The following is a 21,993-nucleotide window of genomic DNA, read 5'->3' as shown; positions in this document are numbered from 1 at the left end:
CCCGACCTCGGCCACACAGTCACAGGAGCAGAGGTGGGTAGTTCTGACTGCAGGGGGCTCCTTCCCAGACACCTGCCGCCAGGCGTCCCTGCCCACCTGCCCTGTCTACTACCTGTGGCCAGGTGTGCCCTGAGGACGCAGAGTCCACAGGCCCCAGAGGGGGCTCTGGCCATGGCTGGGGGGCACCGCCTGCCACTAGGAATGTGGTCAGGGTCCTGCCCCTTCCCCACATGCAGAAAAGGGCTCTGGGGCAGCACCGAGCCCAGGAGGGAGGATGGGATGGAAACCCAAAGGCAGAGGCTGAAGGAAGCCCGTGGTCCTCAGCCTCCAGGAGAGGCGCCTGCCCCCGCCTCCTCCCGAGCTGCAGACGCCGGGTCCTCCCGGCACACAGGCCCTGGGTGAGCACTTATCCTCCGGGCTCAGCCTGCGCAGCAGCTCCGCCAGCAGCCGCGTGAGCTCACTCAGGACGCGAGGCGACGGGCTCGGGGAGGCAGGTGCCGCACCGCCCACCCTGCTCACCGCAGCTCCTCGGGTTGCTCTGGGCACCCGCCAGGCCAGGTCGGCTTCCTTCAGCCTGGGGCCACCACGCCCGCCACTCACAGGGCCCAGCCCCCACGGAAAACACCGTGGGATGTGAGCCTTCCCTCGGAGGCCACATCCACTCGGCTTTCCCCTATGCCTGAGCACCCACAGGGACCTCAGGACTGCTCCCCTAAAATATCAGGGGAGTCTCATCTCCCCAGAGACACCCCCACTGACCACCAGGCTCCGATGGGTTTCCACGGGGACAGGGCCCCACCCCTTGGAGGTCATCCTGAAGAGGGGCAGCAGACGTAACGCACCTCCGGCCAGGTCTCTGAATGGTGGACGCGTAAGGGGTCTTGTTTATTTTAGCTTTTCGAATCCACCTGGCTGCACGCAGACACCCACCACCACCTGCCCAGAGCGGGAAAGAGGCTGCGGAGAATGGCACGACCTTGTCTCTTTCAGCAACACCCAGACACTCTCCATCCTGCCGTCTGAACTGTGCCAGGATGTCCGCTGTCCCTGCCAGGGACCTCGCCGGCTGTCCCCAAGTAGAGAGAGTGAGTCTGTTTCCCTCTGGCCCCTCAGAAACCCGGCGAGGGCCAGCTTGCTGGGAGGGAAACACTGCTGATGTCAATGAGAAACCCATGGTAAGGAGCCCAGATCCTGGGCCTTTGAGAGAGAAATGGGATTCGGGGGGAAAACCAGGTCAGCTGCTTGGGTTTCCCCTGGAGATGGGCAGAACAAACACCCACTGCGGAAGGGCCACTCAGCAGGGCTCCCAGCCCCTCCCGCTCCCCCACCTGCCGTTTACCTGCTTATTAATAACACAGCTCCCACGTTAACCCACCTACGTGCCCGGCCTTTTACAAACACCAGACCTAGTTTTACAAGCTCCCCGTGGGAGGCCACCCTGGGCTCCCTTCACCGTGAGGGCCGGGGCCTGGGCACTGGCTGCACCCCATGCAGACTGGTCTGCCCAGCCCCTGCCTCCCCCTCCCCCTCCCCCTCCGCCTCCGCCTCCTGCCCCAGCCCCGTGGGCCCCAGATGGCCCAGGAACCAGCTGGAGCCCATGTCCTCACTCCTGTGTCTCATCAAGGCTCGGAGAGAACACGGCTCCGAACCATCACAAGTTCCTGACACAGCCTGACTTCCTGCTCAGAGGGGACGCACAGAAAGCAGGCGCGCTGGGCGGGCACCTGCGTCCTCAGAAAGTTCCCGTAGCATCCCCGCCTGCGCCCGGCGGATGCCAACTCATCACCACGGAAGGAAATCAGCCCCAGCTGGAATCAACAGGCGCGCCTCCCTCCAGTCCCTGAGCCTGGGTCGTAGCCCCCGGGAGCCGGCTCCCCAGGCCGGTCCCCAGACTCTGGGGACAAAGGGTGGTACTCACAGGCAGCCGGAGTGCTTGCTATGTGTCGTCCCTCTCTCCCGGTGACAGTTGAAAGGCACAGAGGATGCGATTATGCGATTGCCATTTATGTAGACAGAGTGTCCGCCTCCCTGAAGCCAATCAGAGCGGCGCTGGATCCGCTCATTTATTGGCAGCGTCTTCCCTCCGCTGCCTCCTGCCCGCCCCCAGGACACCGGGGCCAGGGAGGGCAGAGCAGGGCCCAGGGGACAGTAGAGCCTGCCGGGGCTGGAGGCGAGGGGCCGAGGGAAAGGTTCCTGTGTTCCCGGCTCACTGAGAGGGGCCCAGACTCTGCCAGGGCTCCTGGAGACCCTGGGCATCCTCTGAGCAGGCTCCGTCCCGGGGTGATGAGGCCGGCCGGGCCTGGGAAGCCAGGAGCGCTCGCTCTGTGACAGCACTAGGCCACACCGGGCCACATGCTGGGCCAGCTCCTCTCATCTCCTTCCCAGGGCTACCGGGACCCCTGTGCCAGGAAGGACCGAGGCTCAGTGTGCCAAGCTCCTTCGCTCTCGTTCCCTATCACAGAGAAGCAGAGGCAGGTGAGGATCGAACCCAGGTCCATCTAACTCAAGGCCCTGTTCTTTCACCCTGGAGCTACCAGCATCCAGAACACACAGGTCTTCACAAAGCGGCGTGGTCCCTCTCTCCCCTCCACCTTCCCGGGAGGGCTGGTCAGGGCAGGAGGACAGGGCCCCCTTTGCTTCTAAGGGGAGCACAGAGAACCCTGGATGTGGAAAGGGGGACCAGGGGGAGCCACTCAGGCCAGGAGGGGCAGGGGGGTTCCTCTGCTCCCATCGCACACCACACACACACACACACACAGCATGTAGACACATTCACACCCACACGCACACGCATGCAGGCATGTGCACATGCTCACCACATACATGCAGACACACATCCTCAGGGCCCGTGGCTGTCAGGATCCAGGAACTCCACCTGCAGGGCCATGCAGCCTGGTTCAGTTAAGCAGCATCTCTTCCCAGAGCCTGTGCTCTCCTGGGGTGGAGACCCGTGGGCTTGAGCAGGCCAGGGGCACAGGGCTGCCCCCCAGCAGGTGGGCGGGCTGGCAAGGGAGCTGGCACAGGGCCGCTGAGGGACGGGCTGGGCATGGCCCAAGGGGCAGTGGAGAGACTGGGCCCCTCTGCCTTCTGCAGCACACAGCTTAGCCAGCGCAGCCCGCGGTAACCCCAGGCGACACATGGAGGAGACACCGGAGGGGACACAGGTGGGTGGGGGGCTGACCCCAGCTCTGACCTCCGTGGGCAGGGGGGCATCTTGCATTTCACAGTCACCGTGATAGTACCTGGCATTCCAGAAGGTTCCAGCACAGTCATTTCACAGGCTCACTCAGTCCCTCACAGCCACCTCGCATGTGGATAATATCGTCACCCAGAGGCCCCCGGAGGTCAGGACACTTGCCCGAGGTCACAGAGCTCACAGGGCAGAGTGGCATCACCCCACGCTGCTCCCAGCAGCCAGCCCGCCCTCCCGCTGGGCATGGCCGGGTCCACTATGGGGTCCCGGGGCAGGGTGGCAGACAGACCACAGACCAATAAACAGGAGAGAGGAGTCCCCAGCTGTCGGCTGTGCCCGGCGCTGCCGAGGGCCTGAGGAGGGCACAGCTGAGCGGAGGCCCGGTGGGCAGGCACGCGGGTGGCCCGGAGGACAAGGCCGGCCCTAGGAAGCGTGTGCGGGCGGCAACGTGCTGCAGGTGCGTGGGGCAGCCCCCCAGCTTCGCTCAGACGAGTGAAAGAGTGACTGGGTCTGAGGCTTAAACACGGGGTAGAAAAGAGATGCGGGCCGGTGACGACGGCAGCCGGGGCGGGACCAGGCTCTGAGGAGGGCCTGTCCTTGCCCCCTGAGGGGGACGGTGGGCCCGCCGCCGGGCCGTCTACGGCGCCGATGACCAGACAGGACAGTGGGGCTGACCCGGACAAGAGCCGTGCTAGAGTTGTATGAAGAGACTTATAAAAGCGCCGAAGACGTTAACCTGGATACGTGAAAACCGAGGCCGTGCGTGGGTGGGGACACGCAATAGTGCAGCCCTTTCCATTTCCCTCAAACTGATGAGCAGATGCAAAAGCCTGTCGTTGCCCTGGCCGGCGGCTCAGTGGTCAGAGTGCGGGCCCCGGGCACCAAAGGCCTCGGGTTCGATCCCCAGGCAAGGGCCACGCCTGGGCTCCAGGCTGGACCCCGGCCCCAGTCAGGGCAGGTGTGGGAGGCCGCCCACCGATGTTTCTCCCCCCCTCCTTCCCTTCCTCCGCTCTCTCTAAAAATCAACAGAAAAAATATCCTCAGGTGAGGATTTACCAAAAAAACCCCAAAAGACCACTTCAATATGAAAAAGACAACGCGATAGAAATAGAAGCATGTCTCAGAAATGCAAACAAAACGTCTCCTAAATACGTGAGAAGGTCGTCCTTCTTGGCAGTAACCAAAGATAAGGGGAGTATGATATTTATTAATCATCTGCCCTGTGCCAGATATTCCCAGCCACTATGTAATTTAACCCTCAAGCTACTACAAACACCCCATTTTACAGAGGGAGAAACAGAGGCTCCAGGGTGCCCAGCACCCAGGCCGGGTGGTTGAGCAGCAGCAGAGGGGGCAGAGGGTGGGTCGGTCCTGCCTGGGCCCTCCCAGCACCCCGGCCGGGTGGTGAGCAGCAGCAGAGGGGGCAGAGGGTGGGTCGGTCCTGCCTGGGCCCTCCCAGCACCCAGGCCGGGTGGTGAGCAGCAGCAGAGGGGGCAGAGGGTGGGTCGGTCCTGCCTGGACCCTCACGCCCACACCCACCTCGTCAGACGGGCAGCAGCAGGGACTGTGCCCGCCGGCACCCAGCGCGGATCCCACAGCCCGAGACGGCGTTAAACACCAGTAATGCTCTCCAGCCCTCAGGGGAATTAACCTTTAAGCAGAAGCTCTGATCTGTGGATCCGGAAGTCGAGGTACAGGTGTCGCCATTTCCAACAGCAATAATCTGATTAAGACTAAAGGCCGAGACTCACCTGCTGGGACGTCTGCTCCGTGGGTCGGCTCACGGCAGGAAAGCCCCTGGCGTGGGGCTGGAACGTGGAGACAGCCCGGGGCTAGCGCCGGGCAGCTCTGCCCTGCAGCCTCGAATCCACACGTTCGCCTGGCTTTGCCTTTGCAGCCCGTGGGCTGGTTAAACATTAATTTCTGTGATAAAGCCTCGCCCCTGGTGAACTCTGTGCCCATCCACACCGAGCAGTGCCCTGCAGAGCGTCAGAGCCCCGTCAGCTCGGGGACAGTGCACGGACCTCAACATCCCTGCCTTGTCGCGACTCAAGACTTTTCATGATCCAAACAGAGGCCTCGTAAGAAATCCTTAGGTGCTGCCGTTCCCATTCTACCTCCTCAGCCCTCGGAGTCGGGAGGGTCAGCTGTGCGCACGCAGGCCAGCTGCAGGGTGCGTGCACACAGAACGTCTCCCTGATGCTGAACACACATAGGCCTAAGGACACGTGCCACCAAGGGGGGACACCTAAGGACACGTGCCACCAAGGGGACACACCTAAGGACACGTGCCACCAAAGGGGGACACCTAAGGACATGTCCCACCAAGGGGGAACACCTAAGGACACGTGCCACCAAGGGGGAACACCTAAGGACATGTGTCACCAAGGGGGGGACACCTAAGGACACGTGTCACCAAGGGGGACACCTAAGGACACGTGTCACCAAGGGGGACACCTAAGGACACGTGTCACCAAGGGGGGACACCTAAGGACACGTGTCACCAAGGGGGACACCTAAGGACACGTGCCACCAAGGGGGGACACCTAAGGACACGTGCCACCAAGGGGGGACACCTAAGGACACGTGCCACCAAGGGGGATGCCTAAGGACACGTGCCAGCAAGGGGGGACACCTAAGGACACGTGTCACCAAGGGGGGATGCCTAAGGACACGTGTCACCAAGGGGGGATGCCTAAGGACACGTGTCACCAAGAGGATCACCTAAGGAAATGTGCCACCAAGGGGGGGTGGCTGGCAAGGAGCACATGATCGGCAGCCAGAGTGTGTGGGGCCGAGGTCTGGTCCAGTGGGATCTTTGTCATTGAGAGCTGCCTGCAGCCGAGCCATCGGCCCCAAGACCATCCTCCCAAGACCACAGACTGGTCCCACCTCAGCAAGAACCTTCTACATTCATTTAAATTCACACACACTGTTCGCTGCAGCCACGGCGGCCACGGGGTTTAACTCCTGCCTCCAGGTGGAACTGGGTGTGAATCTCCATGTGGGCAGCTCTGTGACATTCGGTGACAGTTCACCGCCCTCCTAGCCCCCGTGGCTTGAGACATGACCCTTGAACTCCATGCCCCGAAATGTCTGAGCTACAGGGTCACTGGGTGGCAGCTGCTGTCTCCTGCTGAGACAGGGCACCTGACCCACCCTCACCCCCAGGGGACAACTTCTCATCCCTAGTATGGGGCCTGTTGAGCCTGGGTTATGAGTGCCGAGGTCCTGGGTGACCCCTAGGAGAAGTCCACAGTCAGGTCGGGACCAAAGCCACGCGCCCCTGCAGGATGCCACCTGCGGTTGATTCCAGGCCCACGCCCCTGAACCCTTCCTGAAGGGCTCCCGTGTGGCACAGAGTGGAGCTGTCATGGGAACTGGGTGCGGGAGGGTTTTCCCTTCGGCACAAGTAACGCACAACTCTCGCCAGGGCTGATGTTGACCTCGGAGGTCAATTTCAGCCCCGGGTCAGACCAGTGCCTGCAGGGTCCGAGCTCGGGCTGTGCTGTGACCGGGCATCGCAGCCGTGGGTCCGGCCGTGGAGGTTAGAAAATAGCTCACAGGGCAGGCTGTTGCCAAGGAAGGGCCCACAGTGGCCAAAGTCCACCGGGACCAGTTCGCAGGCCTCTCCCTGCTGGGAGTGCGCAGCTCTGGATCGACTGGCTGCTTCCACCTCAGGGACACCTGATTTCTCTGACCAATCAGGCGGCCTCCTTGTTTTGGCCACTTAAAGCCGAGGTCACTTTTCTAGCCCCATCTCGAGGCCACCGGGGCATATTCCCTTGAATTCTTGGAAAGACCCATACCCTTGACTTCATAGTCTCCTGCCCTCACTTCCCACCGGCCTCGCCCTCGGTGACACAACTTATCCTTCCCCATTCACAAGGGGAGTGTGACAGCTGAGTGGGGCTCTGCTGACACGAAGGGCCCCGGTCATCCAGGCACGTCCGAGGCCTGGCCGGGAGGAGACGAACTGAGGAACCGACGCAGTGAGAACGTGAACCACCGTCTCAGGGGTGCTGGTGACGGAGGACACGGGTTCTGACCTGGCACAGGACCGGGACAGACGGGGCCGCCTTGGAAGGGGAGGTAGAGACTAGGGCTGGGCGCAGGCTGGGCCACAGAGGGGCAAGCTGCCAGAGGACCCTCCTGAAAACAGGTGACAGCAGAGCTCCGCACGCCACGGGGGAGCTCCTGCGGGGGTCGAGGCTGGCTGGTGACAACCCACACACACTCCGCCCGCGAGGGGACTGGTACATTGGATCCCTAGGTGAGGTCCTGGGGGAGCAGAGACATGGGGCAGCCATTTCCTTTCTGCCAGTTTGTTGTTTGGCTAGAAAACCGAGGCTGCTGCCACTTTTACTGTGTCACCGAGGCAGGACAGATGCCACTGGACTTGTCAGATGTGAATGTTCACGGGTTTCCTGAGGTGTCTGCCCTCCCCCGGTGTTCCTGTGGTGGGGCTGGGGGGACAGACCCGCTGGGGTCACCCAGCACCTGCCTGGTGACCGATCTGAGAACCCGGGACTTGGAGGGCCAGGCAAGCTCACACGCCTCACACCAGCCAACCCCACCCCAGCCCATCTCCCCTGGTGGGAAGAGGCACACCGTCACCTCCCAAAGGTGTTCAGCTGCTGACCAACTGGAGGGGTTCAAAATACAGAGACATTGCAAGCAGTGGAAAATGAAGAACACTGTATTAATGTTTATTTCAAATTACAAGAAACAGATCACCAGTCCCTTATTTGTACAAAAATACCTGAAAGTTTATACTTAGGTTCATGAGCTGAGTAGCTATGTACAGAGAGGAGCAAAGCACATGGAACAGAAGTGTCGTCTCTGAGCACCTTCCAATTCCCTGAAAACGCGGACAAGCCGGGGGCGCCGCGCTCCTGACTCCCCCACGCGAGCGGCCGCCCCAAAGGTGAGCAGGCTTGTCTAAGTGTCAGGTGTTAGGTGCAGAAAACAGAAGACAGAACTTCTAGACTGAGGCACATATTTCTTCAAAGTTTAGCAACAAAAAAGCGTCCTGGACCTGCGGCCCCGAGCCGAGCTGGCGGGGCGCCGACACCTGAAGCACCGGTGTCTCCTCCTCCTCTTCGTCCAGGTGGCTGCTCGGAGTATCACTTAGAAAGAAAATCACAGGCAGATAAACTCAACAGGCTCCAAAACGACCCTGAGCTGTCCCGTTTACATTCATGTCGTTGAAATACAAAAATAAAGGCCGAATGTCCTCGGGCCCTGGCCGGCGGGTGGACGCTGCCTCCTCCAGGGACCGGCGGCTGTCGGGTGGCCCTCCCAGGCCCAGGCGGGGCGAGGCCGCGCGAGGTGCCAGGTGGCCGGGGAGGTGCGAAGGGCCAGGTCACACAGCTGCATGCGAAGCTGCGTCAGAGCCGAGCTTCTGCTGTCCTTTAAATAAAACGCGTGCGGATAAATATGAAATGCTGCACACACTACGTCTACGGGGGCGGGGGGGGGCGGGCCTGTCTGGTCTCGCTGCCGGGCGGCTCCGCGTGAAAGGACGGAGACCGCAGGGCCCTGCTCGGGCCGTTTTAAGGCTTTGCTTTGTGTCCCGCAGCAAGAGCGGCGGGCGGCGCTGTCAAGTCCCTTGGTGGGTTCGGGGGCGCCGCCCGCGGGACAGAGGCCCGCCGTGGTCAATGGGATGAAGGGTGAACTGGGCACAAAGGAAGAAAACAAGCATTTATGGCTAAAAACGTTTAACTAAAACTTCTTCATTTGCATAAATGGACAGTCGTGGAAAACCACGGGGGTGCGGCCTGTGGGATAAAACGAAGCACAGGGCCCACACCCGACTGGCCTTCGGTGTGTCTGAACTGTGCTCCCGGGAGCCCTGTGGTGGCATGTGGGCAGCCGGCGGCACGTTCGGAGGCCAGTCGCTGTCGGAACCGCTACTGCACAAGGAAATCACTTTGCACCACAGCGCGCTGTGTGCTCGTCAGAGACCAAAGGTAAGGAAGATGCGGCCACTCTCAGACCTGGTGACCCGGTTCTGGGGACCGGGTGCCGGCTGCAAGGGCCCCCCGGTGTGGGAGGCAGGGCCGCGTTGACGCCCTGGAGCGGGAAACAGGGTCTCTTTGATGCCCCAGAGCAGGAGGCAGGGCCCCGAGGGCGCCCCGGGGAGGGACGCAGGGCCCCATGGACGCCCCGGAGCAGGAGGCAGGGCCCCGTGGGTGCCCCGGGGAGAGGCAGGGCCCCGTGGATGCCCCAGGGAGAGGCAGGGCCCCGTGGATGCCCCGGAGCAGGAGGCAGGGCCCCGTTGATGCCCCGGAGCAGGAGGCAGGGTTGTGTTGACGCCCCGGAGCGGGAGGCAAAGCCCCATTGACGCCCCGGAGCGGGAGGCAGGGTTGTGTTGATGCCCCGGAGCAGGAGAAAGGGTCTCCTAGATGCCCCGGAGCGGGAGGCGGGGCCCCATTGACGCCCTGGAGCCAGAGGTGGGGCCCCGTTGACACCCCAGAGCTGGAGGCAGGGTCTTTCTGACACCCCGGAGCTGGAGGTGGGGCCCTGTTGATGCCCTGGAGCTGGAGGTGGGGCCCCATTGACACCCCAGAGCTGGAGGCAGGGTCTTTTTGACACCCCGGAGCTGGAGGCGGGGCCCCGTTGATGCCCCGGAGCGGGAGGCAGGGTCTTGTCGACGAAGCTGGTCCAGGTCCACAGCTGCCTTGAGGTACGAGCCGGCAGGGGGGCCGACAGCTGCCTCCTGCGCTGGGGTCTCAGGATAGGGGGGGTCATCAGGCACAGACCGGGAATGCCGGGCCAGGGACGTGCCCTTTCAATGTCTGTCACCATGGAAACCTGCAGGTGGCTGCAGGAAGCCTAGCAGGTGACATTTTCTCATCAGAGCCTTGAATCCCCAAGGGAGGAAAGCCAGGAGGGGACTCAGGCCACTGCAGCGGGTTGGGCGGCGATCGCTCTAGAGCAGGCTGCAGGTGCCCAGGCGGACAGACCGCGGGCAGATGGGGGTACCGGGGGTCTTAGGAGGGCTGCCGTCCCCAGCTATCGGCGGCCACTCAGCCCTGGCGGGCGCAGAGCACTAAGTTTTCTGAGAAATCAAGGCTCCTGCGCCGTGGAAGACGTGGCACCCTGGGGACACGAGCACAGCACCTGTGCACAGAGAAGTGATTGACAGACGGTGGCTGCCTGACTGGTCCACAAACGTGCCCAATGCCGACCACAGGTGACACCTCTATTTTTTTAAGAAGCTTTTCAAGTAAACCGGGAAGGGCGAGGGTCTCTGTTGTTTGGAAGCTGAGTCCACCCGCGGAGACCCGCAGGAGGTGGGGCCGCCCTCTGGACACCTCTGGGGGCCGCACTCCGTCGGGGACGTCTGCCCATCCCGAACCGTCTCTCCGTCTTGAACGCACTGAAAAGCCGCAGGCTGCCACCAGAGGCCGAGGACAACATGGAAAACAAGGAGTGCAAAGGAGTGATCAATACAAAAGTAAACATCGCAGTTTCAATTGTCAAGATTATTCCAGGGCAAGAGTTCATTCCCAATCACTTCTCTCGTGGCCCCGCCAGGACGATGGTTCCAGTTTGTCCTCAAATTAGCGCTCGCTCTTTTGTGACCCCGGTTTGGCTGGCGGGGTCCACAGCAGCAAATCACCATTAAGTCCAAGAAACTATCCAATCGTGGGGGTTGGCACCTAAGGAGCCGATTTTGCTCCCAAGGTATAGAATCAAAGTGTGTTCTCAATCATGCACAGGCCTCCTACTCCTCCAGGGTCGGCTCCCTCCAGCCGCCAGCCCCGGTGGGTCTGGGGTCACAGGCCACACGGGCGCGGCCCCAGCCACCGGCCAAGCCGCCCTGGAGTCACAAGGCCACGCGGACGCAGTGGTGCTTCAGCTTGCAGGGCAGCACCCCCTTGTTGAGCTGGTAGAAGTCGACGAGCTGGATCAGGTCAGAGAACTTGGTGTTCCCATCATCCAGGCTGAAGAACGCCTGCCCGTCTTCCTCGCACTAAGAGACACAAGAACACTTCCGGGTCAGAGGCCACACTGCAGCGACAGAACGGGGACCCAGTCGGCACAGGGCACCGTATCAATGTCATCACCAGGGAAATGCTGGTCCTCTTTCCAAAGAACAAACCTCTCAAGAAGCCCTTGAAAGTCTCTCACCTGTGAGCTTGGGCCTAATAGTTAATAATCTGTACTCTGGTGAGTTTGTAACTTGAAAATTGCATTAAAAATAAAACCAGGAAGCAGAGATGGGGGGTTAGAATGACAATATCAGTACTTACGGGCAAGATCTGGAAGTTTTTAATCTTCTGGTGATGGCACAGCGTGAGCACATAGGCCTTTGGATTGCTCTGGCTGTCGCGCAGCAGAAAGAGCCTGTGAATGGGAGGCAGCTGCTGTTATTTAAAAGTCCAGACTCGATGTACATACCTGTGTTTGCACACACATGCACGGACATGCACACATCTGCACACAGTGTGAGGACACACTTCCCTTGTAGCCACGGTGCCTGAAGTGCTGTAGCATTCAGGTGGCCTCTGTGGCAGCAGCACCTGCACGCCCGGGCTGTGAATGTCACTTTCCACAGCAAGGACCAGGGGCTCCTGAGGCACCACCAACGCTGACATAATGCACACACGGAAGGTATGGGCACCCTGGCCAGCGTGGCTCAGTGGTAGAGCGTCAGCCCTCACACTGCAGGATTTGATTCCCAGTCAAGGGGCACATACCTCAGTTGGGGTTTGCTCCCCGCCCCTGGTTGGGGCGTGTGCGGGAGGCAACCAGTCGATGTGTCTCTCACATCGATGTCTCTCTCTTCCACTCTCTCTGAAAAGCAATGGAAAAAAATATCCTCAGGTGACGATAAAAAAAAAAGGTATGGGCAATACTGTTGTTGGCATTTGCCCAGAGCCTAATTCAATGACGAATGTGCTCCTCTGTCCCTTTCAGCACACGCAGAAAGGTCACAGCACATAGGCAAAAATGGAGACACTTACTGGTGGAGAAGCATGTGTGACACTCCCACCCCCAAGCACCCTTCTCTGCACAACGGGATCTCACCACCACCTGTCAGGATGCTCAGAGGCCCTGACCGGACCGCATGCCCATGCAGCGCAAAGCGAACCCGGCAGACATGCCCTGCCCCGCGTTCTCACCCATCCACCAGCCCCTGCTGCTTGATGATCCGGTGTGACTCCTCTCGGGAGATCCTGCCATGGAACCAGTGCTGGCTCTTGTGGATCACTGTGGAGGGAGCAGAGGGGTGGGTCCCAGCCCCTGAGCAGTGGCTGCCTGAGACACATGGCAGACTCGTGATGGGCCGGGTCCCATTCCCATGGCGGGGCCCCTGGAGAGCTCAGGACAGTGGGAGTGGGGCACACTTACCGGTGTTGAGGGAAGGGTGGGGGAGGGGACTCTGGCTCCCCAGCACGTTCATGCGAGTGCTCCGTCTCTGCAAAAGGAAGGTGCCTTACTGCTGCCAGCAGGCGGCACAACCCACAAGCCCCTGTGCACATGCCTCAGGACACCCTGCCTGGGGGACAGCACCCCAGCTCATGGAGCGCTGGCCTGAGCCCCAGCCCCATCTGCCCACAGAGAACAGGGAGCTTCAGGTTACAGTCATTAGAACTAGAAGCACCGGGGGTTCCTGATGGTCCGGCTCTGAGGCTCCTGCTTCCCACACTGGCTATGAAGGGGAGCTGGATAAATCTTAACAGACAAGCACAGGCTCCCATGGCACTCGGGTGGATCTGAGCTGCTTCCCAGAACGCCATGGGGGGACACACACCTCCTTCTGCAAGCCCCGAACTCAAGTCTAGGGAGCACTTTAGAGCCGGAGCTGCAGGTTTCTGTTTCGGGCTTTGTCTTTAGTCAGAAAAACCTGGAAGCTGAGTGACAGTCTTCCATCTGGAGAGTAGGAACTTGAGCCTCAGGGTTAAGGATTGTTCGAGCCACGGGGCTAGCTAATGCTGGAGCCATGAAACACAGGCTCCATGTCCCTTAGCAGGGACAGTTCTGTGCGTGGACCATGATGCCCCTGCTCCTATACTCTTCCTTCCTCTGGAGTCTAAGGGACGGGTCAGGGGGGAGGGGACAGGGAACATGGAGGAGCCAGCAGTGCCAACTGCTTCTCCCAGTTGAAAATTCGATGCCACCCTCCCTCTCCAACACCTCGCCCCTTTGCCAACAGCCACGGAGCCACTGTCCTGGAGCAGACTAGTGGCAGAGGTGCCCCTGGGAGGGAGCCAGTCCCAGCGGCTGTGGCCTTACCCTCCAGGCGTGCCCTTCCTCCAGGGCTGCGCTCTGGGCTTCATCAGGATTGTCGATCACCCTTCCTGTCTGCCCAGAGAAATCCATGGCCACGAGGGAGTTTTCAGAGACACTGCGCTGGAAGGGAAGGCCACAGACTTTGAAATGTAGGGAAGCAGCCAGAGCAGCACATGGAATCTCAGCACAAAACAGTCCTAGACGGCTGGCCAGGGAGAGGGTGGTGGGAACACCTCCAGGTCCCAACTCTGAGGTTCCGGTGAAAAATTCAGGTGCCCTTGAGCTAAAAATAACTTTTGTTTCTCTTAAGACTAAGACACATCCCATCCTCTCTTGGGTGTTCCAAGGTGGATGTGAGGCTGCTGGTGCCTGCAGGATTGGGCCCCGCAGTGCCCCAGGGCCCTGACTGCACTGAGACGTAGCAGAACAATGGGAATGTTGGGGTGCCCAGTTGCAGCAGCCACCGTCCCTCCCAGGCATGCTGGTGCAGGGTGTGGCATAAAGTAACAGAGGTCCTAAGAATAGACACCGAAGGTCCTCATGATGGTATTTTGTGAGGATGAGTTTTCTGTGCCTTTAGTAAGTTAGTTGAGTCTTGAGAACCAGCAGACTCACTCTGATCTCCACCTCACCAGCGAAGGACTCGAGGGAATGGCCGTGCAATGGTCAAAGGCAACCAAGGTCTCAGGGCCAGAACAAAGGAAGGCACAGGAGTGCAGGCAGCCCCTTGGTGGAGTTTGGGCTGCTGTTGACCATCTGAGCACTAAGTAGAGCATCTACCTAAACCATCTGGGGGCTGTGGGACAGGGCAGGGCTGGTCAAGGAGCTGCTCCCAGCCGTCCCTCTGCTGAGCCGACAGGAGCAGCCCCGGGACATGGAATGCAGGGGACAGGCTAGCTTCTCTGAAACGCACATACTCGCCCTGCAGCTCCCCCAGCAACCCTGCCTGAATGAGACGCGGGAGGTCCCTGTGCTGACTGGGACCCTGGCTCTGAAGGCGGTAGGTCCACTTACCGAGGAGCTGGAGAAGGCTGCCAAAAAGTTCTTTCTCTGCTGGGGGAGCCTGTAGTTCTGGTACAGGGTCATTCCATACTGCAGGGGAGCCAGAGTCAGTGCCCCATGCCTGGGGAGCCTGGGCCCCATGGAGCCAGCCACCACCCCTGTTTCACTGTTTTTCCCTTTTCCCAAAATAGATTATAGATACACAGACCCCCAAAACATACAAGTATATAAAACTTAACGGTTTCCCTCCCACATCTGCTCACTTTGCACGGCCGCTCTTCTTGCCCCCAATCTTCATTTTCTCTCACAGTCTGTACAGTGTCTCCGCGTTACAGAAACACAAGGCTTCCCTCCCCCTCCCCCACAGAGCACGCTACACACTGCCCAACTTCCTCTGCCGATACACCCTGCTTTCCACAAGGGGGCCCAGAGAGCTGGCTCATTCCATCTGGCTGCGGGGTATTCCTATGAGTGGACATCCTGTAACCCCCTAAACAGCCCCACTGACGGACATTTAGATTCAAATCTAGCCTGTAAAGGAGTATAACCTCTCATCTCAGCACTAACACGTCTACGAAACAGTAAAACTGTAACTTTCGTTCTCTTTGGTTTTGTCAGCAGCAAAAACAACACAGGACAAGGTTCTGGGACAGAGAGGTACAGGGAAGCCCGCGCTTGGTGCTCCTGTCCTGTGTCCTCCCAGGAGTCTGTGCTGAGCCTCCCCCTGGGCCTCTGTTTCTCTAAGTGAATCCCCCTGGAGTCTCAGCCCAACTGGAAGCGGCAGGAGGGCTGAGGGTTTAGCCGCGAGATTCCTGGGCCACACCCTGTGTTGGCCACAGGTCAGAGAACAAACTCTCCTCCAGAGCCACGTTCCTCTTGATTAACTTGCACCTCGAGTGGACTTTATAAGTACAAGTGACTGTGGACACGTGGCGCACATGGGTGCATGAAGCCGCGTTTGTGGAAGTGGAAAGTGAAGGGTTCCACCAGCACGAGCTTGGCTGTTACTGAAGAGCCGTGGGGACTCCACATGGCAATTACTGTGAAGCTGCTATCTAGGGATGATCCCACGTGAAGTCCCACACAATAAACATCCCCTAGGACCTACTGCAAGGAGACAGCTTTTCTCCTGGGCCACTACACTGGCTGTACCACTCCTCAAGTGTCCCTCAGGGCCAACTTTTCAGGAGCCTGGAGTCTGATGGTCAGTCACAAAAATGATTAACCCTCTGCGAATTCCTCGCTGTCCCATTTCCTGGCCCTCATCTTTCTATTCCTTTCCCTCTAACCCAGACCTTGTCCGCTGGGGCCTTTCCCTGCCCCTCATGCCCCAGGCACACTGGTAATGTCCAGAGGCACATGGGGCTGGCTCACCTGGTGGGGGTGCCACAGCATCAAGGGGAGAGACCAGGGCCCTGTAAGTGCCCCACAGCGCACGGGGCCCACACCAACCCCAGGTGCTACAGTGCCCAGGTCCGCAACGGACCACCCTTCCCCCTGTGAAGCTTCTGGGAGCAGCTCCCAAGACCCCGTGTGAAAGATGGGTAACAACAACTCATCTCAGACCCCGGACGGAACAGAGCCAGGTGGCACGACTCCCAGGGAACACGGGCAGGTACCTTGAGCAGGCGGAAGGCGGTCATCCAGCACGTGCGGCCCTGCTCGTCCTCTGCGCACAGCACCCGCAGCTCCTTTGTGTCCTGCAGGACTTTGTTTGGCTAAAGGAGGGAAAAGAAGCTGAGGTGAGCGGCAGGGAGCGAACCAGAAACTCGCCCCAGGCTCGGGTAGGGCTGAGTCCTGCACACAACAGGCAATTGCTGGGCGTCCCAACAGGGACCCCTTTTAACCACCACACCCTCCTCTGGGCCTCCAAGCGACTCAAGGACGGACATGTCGTAACACACAGGAAATATCTATACACTAATGAATCAATCCAGTGTGAAACCGTATCACCGCTTTTTTTTAAAAAAAAGCAGCAAGCGAGGAACAATGTACAGTCTCAATTCCAAAGTCGCCAGAGGCTGCTGCTTATTAGCTGGCAGGGTTTGGCCAGGGCTGGGGGGATACCTTGATGCAGAAGCCAAAGTCCGTTGGGATGCTGTACTGCTTCTTGCCCGAGAACACGGAGAAGACGCTGCAGTCCTCCAGGTCCGCCAGCAGCTGCAAGTGTCTGGGCTCCTGTGAAAAGGCGTCCGTTTTAACTGGGAGCACTTGTCCCGCCCAGCCCAGGCGGAAGTTTCCTGTCCTCGCCAACAGAGGGCAGTCTGTGCGGCTTTCAGGGCATCCCCCCTTACATTCCACAGATCATAGCCATGTGTAAAAGAATCACTAAGCTAAAACCAAAGTCGCCCTGCCCCCACCAAAACCCCTCCCAATTCTCAGAGGTAAGACTGCTAGAACGTATCTGACACTCGGAAACCAAATATTTAAAGGACAAAGGGGAGAAATCTGAAACCCTAGGTCAAACTAAAGAGCAGAGGCTCAGCAGCAGGTCCTATCCTACCTCCCTCCTACCTCCCTCTGTTGTGTGTCAGACGCTACCTGTGTCTGCAGTTTTCCCGATGGCTCACCCCATCCCCGCCCGGTCCCCTCTCCAACTGAGCTCTGCCTCCTGCTCTGGCCACAGAGGTCCCTGGGTTCAGCATCTACGAGGATGGTGCGTGAGCCACATACCAGAGCTGGGAGATGGGGAAATTACCTGCCCCACCTGCATCAGCTGGGAGACGCTCCCTCTGCAGAGGAAGGAGCCCCACCTGCTGCCCTCAGAGTAGCAGGAAATTAGCCTGATGCTCAGCACCCTCATTGGGGGTCCCACTCAAACCTCCCTCTTCCTCCAGGCGAGAGCAGAGACCTCAGCTCTTAGGGGTAAACACACGACCAAGGTCAGCTGGGCTGGGTGGCCGCGGACATTACTAGAAGAGCAGCTAAGAGGGGCAAAGACCCAAGGAGACACAAGCGAGGGAAGCCTGTGACGCCACAACTTTCTTTGGGCCTGGTGGCTGCCTCCATCTCTCTTCCCCTCTTCCCACTGGGAATATATGCAGAATGGCATTTTATTCCTTAAACTATCTCTAACAGCAAGGAGTAGACTGCCTTAGGATGGAACTAATCTATCATCCTGGCTGGATGGGCCCTGAGGCGGGGGGGGGGGGTTCAGCCTGCAGGCTCCTAGGTCTGTGATCACCTGGTGTCTTAGCTGTTCCACGGGTAGTTAGGAGCTGGGAGGAACTCAGGGAGCACTAAAAGCAAAGCCCCACCCACTCTGCACCCTGCCACCTGGTGTGCCCAGCGGGTGGGGGCTCTGAGCTCACCTTGGAAGACCCCTTGGTGGAGCAGTAGAGGCCAGACCTGCGCAGACACAGGTACATCTTCTTCCAGGACTTACGCCCCAGCTCCTTCACGTGCAGGAACCCCTGGATCTCAGGGCAGCTGCTGGTGTTCAGGAAATTCTGTTGAAGAGCAAGTGTTAGAAGTTAGGTGTGTTGATGTAAAATGATTAAAGCAGATGTGTGATCAGCATCCCTGACATTCTGACATCTTCTGAAGGATTAAATACTCTTTTGGGGGGCAAACTGGGAATTTTCAAATGCACTTCATTTCTAAAGTCTTAAACATTCCATCTGAATTGGTGTGGACAGGACAGAGTTAGTATTTAAATGGACCTTTCCAACAGGGACACAAAGCACAAGGCCCCCATTTCCTTATGAGACAGGACAGTGCAGGGCCTGCCCTTTAGTCTAGTTGCCCACAGACTGTCCCATCAGCAGAGCGCAGGCGGGAGGAAGCACCTCACCGTCACTCCCCTGAAGTCTGTCTGTCTGCACACCACCTCTCCAGGGAGCCCCTGTGACAGCCCACTGTCCCAGCGTGCTTCCCATGGGAAAGGGAGGCCAAGAGCCTCTGAGGAGGTGCTGGACTGAGGGGACACGCTCCTCCTGCAAGTGAGACGGGACACCTGGACAGTGCTATGTGTCTGGGCCAGACCTCCTGGGTGGAGTCTGAGACAGCCGTGCACCCTCAGGAACACATGAGCCACCCAGATCAGGCAGCTAAAGCAGCCATTAGCCAACTTGCCATGGCCATGCATGGGCCATGACCAGTGAATGTAGAGGACGCCTGCCCAGCACTGTGGCCTGTGGTCAGGAGGGCCCCGGGAGGCCCCGGACGAGCCCTGAGGCTCCAGCTCAGGGGCAGAGAGGAACATGGTGACCAACCAGGGGAAAAAGAGGGCTGGGCTGTATTCTGTAGGAACTGCCTTTAGTAGCTTCTCTCACTCGGTGGCTCTGCAGCGTGGCTGCCTTAGTTGATGGGTTTGTCTGTCACTTAACACACTATAAATACACATATTTAAGGCAGCAGTAAACTCCCTTTTCTGTTCCCGACTTCACTGGAACAGCATCAACCAGCAGCAAGCGTACAGAGACCTGTAGTGTTCCCTTCACTGCAAGGAGTATGGGCAGAGGCCACATTTTCTAGGCAGACTTTACAAAGCAGGCAGGCAACTGAGACAAGTGTCATATTGGTGCCCTGAGGTGAGCAGCAGAAACCACGGCCTCTCTATCCTGCCCTCCGCCGGGCTGCCTCTGAGCCAGGTGAGTTTTCCTGTTTACAGGGGCCTGTTCTCTAAGGCTGATCCATGATTAAGAATGAAGTTGCTCCAAGTGTTTGCAAGGCCGCCGTGGCAGCTCAAGGGAGGACTTCCGTCCAGGACCCTGTGGCCCGGGTGCCCAGTACCTGCAGGAGCTGGGTCTGACCACCATTCGCCTGCTGGCACCAGGTAACCATCTGGTCTGGGAAGAAATTCTACAGAAATGGAAAAACAGACATGCAAAGGTTAGGTCTGAGGTGGGGAAGGGCACGCTTACAGGTGTGCCAGGTCTGACCACACCCTATAGCAACAGTTATGTCCACTTGTGTTATGACGACGGCCCTTTCATTCCCTGTCTCTCGGTGGGAGCGCCTGCTTCAGGAGGCCCCACCTGGAGCAGCTCTCCTGTGAACCTGAGCTCACATCTCAGTGCCACTGAGGCAGAGGGCTGCCACGGTCCCAGCCTGCAACCCAAGTCACGGCATAAGACAGACAGCTCTTGAAACTCAGAGATGAGCACGGTCACGTGCACAAGGCATTCCTAGTGCATCCTCCAAAATCCTTAGCACATTTCTTACTTCCAAATAAAAAGTAATGAGACCATCAGAGCTGGAGTGGGTCTTCTCCCCAGGGCACACGGCTCTGCCTCAGGACTTGGGCAGGAGCATACACCAGGGCAGGTCTGAGGCCCACCCTGATATTTCACAAGACAAGCACCCCCCAAAAAAAACCCAGAAGAGCAAAGAAGAACCCAGGAGACTAGTCCACATGCCTCGATATTAATTTCTCTGCTCAGTCTTCCACAGATAATCACAAGGTAATATCTGCTACACTTATTCTGCTGAGTGTCTGACCAATTTGTTCCAAAGTGAGAACTCTGCTCTGCTTCCTTCCCATCGCAGCCAGAGAGGGCGCGCTCACCTCGGGCCAGGGTGAAGGCACATAGTCCGCAGCAGAGCTGGGTATCGAGCAAAGAGCACTTCGTTTAATGGCAACTCGGAGGCACAAACCTGCCTGCTGCCCCTGAATCTCAGTTACTGTACAATCTGCTCCCGTGAAACCCCAGTGCCACCTGCAAGACCTCAGGAGTCTTGCACCCCACACCCGAAGACAAAAGACTCACCGTCGGATTTTTGAAAAACTCGTATTTGCCATAATTCTTCCTGAATAAGAATTTGCTCTCCCCGGCCATGGTGCCGTCAACCTTGGCCACCAGCTCATGGTCTTCCAAGCACCGCTCTGGGAGGAAAAGCATCATGTGAGACGGGGGCGAGGCCATGGTAGGACCTTCTAGGCCCCTTCACAAGCAGCAACACCGTCTCGCTGGCTGGCCACCTACAGACACCGCGAGCGAAGGGGAAGTGGACACGGAACGGAATGTGTGCCTTTCCCTAATGCTCTCCTGAGTGCTGGGGAGGCTCCGAGATGCAGGACAGGAAGACTTCTCTCCACTTGGCGTGGACAGAAAGTGAAGGAGAGAGTCAACGAACACCCCAGCAAATGACTGTGCCTCAGAGCAAGAAGCGTCAGCTCTCATGGAGCAAGGGGACTGTGACAACTGGGAACACGTGGAGACAGAGCAGAGGGCGGGCACTGAGTGGGGAGGACCACTCAGCTCGAGGAAGGGAGTGGGTGGCAGGAGCAGAGAGGCGTGGGCTTCTGGTCTAGGGCCCTCAGTGCCTGCTCCCGGGAGAGGGGCTGGGAGGGAGGAAGGGGAAGTCTGAGGAGAAAGCAAAGAGCAAGTGTGTGGAGGACAACACAGACGCCCGCTGCGCAGGCACGCAGGGGATGCTGTGGTGACGTGCTTAGCGGTCTTGGTCTGACTGCACACGGAGCACCCGCAGGTGCTGCTCCCTACCTATCCCCAGGTGAGGGTGGTGCTCCACCAGGGTCCAGCTGTTGTCATCCACACAATGGCTTCTGTACACCAGCAGCTGGCACAGGTCCCTGGACGTCATGTCCACTGGAATCTCCACCACTTTGCAGGTCCCGTCTTCACCAAAGATTCTAACATCCTGTAGCAGACAGGGGTGCTCACAGATGAGTAACTTAGGAGGGGTTTTCTTTTGTTTTTACTTTTAGATTTTTATCACTCAAACTTGTGAGAAAGAAAACTTAACACAATGTGACTTGTCTCTGGCCCTCGGGATCCCGGTTTCAGGCACTACAGCCACTGGAAACACAAGAGTATTTTATCTATTTCTCAAGAGACGGACTAGGTCATCTTAAGAAAACTAATTCCATTTTTTAAATGAGTTACCGTAAGGAAAAAATAAAAACTGGACAAAATACTAGAGGAAAAATAAAGGCTGCGGTGCTCCAACAGATGTATAACTGTTCTCCAGCAGCTGGTCTTAGAGGGCCACTGTCCACGCTCCCCCTCCCCAGCCTCCTCCCACCCGGATGGTCAGGGGCACAACATGGCACTCTTGACATGCCTGGGACACTCAGGACAAGGCTGCAGCCAGACCTGAGGTACGCAGGGCTCTCAGCGTCTGTCTTAGGAAGCAGAACTCCTGTCAAGTACGCTGGTGGCTGGGGTTGAGCATTTCACAGTGGAATCAGTTGCTGAGACAGATGAAGAGCAGATCCCACAGAATTCCCGACTTCTCATGGCTCCACCGGCCCTCCCTGCCCAGGGCCAGGGGTGTAGCAGGCGCACCACCACTGCCTTTTCTTGTCACACCCCTCCCACCTCATGTCCACTAAGGCCTAGGAAGAGGTTGAGAAAGGTTCCTACGAATACGCCGAAACTTAAAATACTGGAAAGAAGAGTGTAGTAGAAACACAATCACAAAATTCTTTGGACTCTGCCCCTACAACATGACAAGCAAGCTTCGTTTCCAGCCCATCCAAAGCCACTCAAGTGAATGGCTCCCAGGCAGAGTCACCAAGGAGAGACGGAAGGGTGGGAAATACACTCTGCCCAGCAACACACCCCTGGTGGGGGGAGGTGAGATGCTGA

The 21,993-nt window shown here is 58.6% G+C and overlaps 1 protein-coding gene across 2 annotated transcripts in view; it reads right to left on the bottom strand.

Annotated features, from left to right (window-relative positions):
- Positions 1 to 7,874: 7,874 nt before the first annotated feature.
- Positions 7,875 to 21,993, bottom strand: part of GRB10 (growth factor receptor bound protein 10) — a 63,688-nt gene continuing 49,569 nt past the window's right edge. For both annotated transcript variants that reach the window (XM_087821271.1, XM_087821272.1), the window contains 12 exons: positions 20,887 to 21,043; positions 20,152 to 20,267; positions 19,175 to 19,243; positions 17,752 to 17,889; positions 16,508 to 16,618; positions 16,060 to 16,158; positions 14,453 to 14,530; positions 13,442 to 13,558; positions 12,557 to 12,623; positions 12,328 to 12,415; positions 11,455 to 11,548; positions 7,875 to 11,174 (listed from right to left, as the gene is read on the bottom strand). In XM_087821271.1, coding sequence (XP_087677397.1) covers positions 11,028 to 11,174; positions 11,455 to 11,548; positions 12,328 to 12,415; positions 12,557 to 12,623; positions 13,442 to 13,558; positions 14,453 to 14,530; positions 16,060 to 16,158; positions 16,508 to 16,618; positions 17,752 to 17,889; positions 19,175 to 19,243; positions 20,152 to 20,267; positions 20,887 to 21,043 — 1,281 coding nt within the window. In that variant the 3' untranslated portion in view covers positions 7,875 to 11,027. The remainder of the gene's footprint in view (positions 11,175 to 11,454; positions 11,549 to 12,327; positions 12,416 to 12,556; positions 12,624 to 13,441; positions 13,559 to 14,452; positions 14,531 to 16,059; positions 16,159 to 16,507; positions 16,619 to 17,751; positions 17,890 to 19,174; positions 19,244 to 20,151; positions 20,268 to 20,886; positions 21,044 to 21,993) is intronic.

The sequence above is a fragment of the Miniopterus natalensis genome, chromosome 10 (assembly GCF_054644295.1).
Source record: "Miniopterus natalensis isolate mMinNat1 chromosome 10, mMinNat1.hap1, whole genome shotgun sequence".
NCBI classification, from domain to species: Eukaryota; Metazoa; Chordata; class Mammalia; order Chiroptera; family Miniopteridae; genus Miniopterus; species Miniopterus natalensis.
The sequence above is the reverse complement of the archived record's forward strand: the minus strand, read 5'-3'. Positions and strand labels throughout refer to the sequence as shown.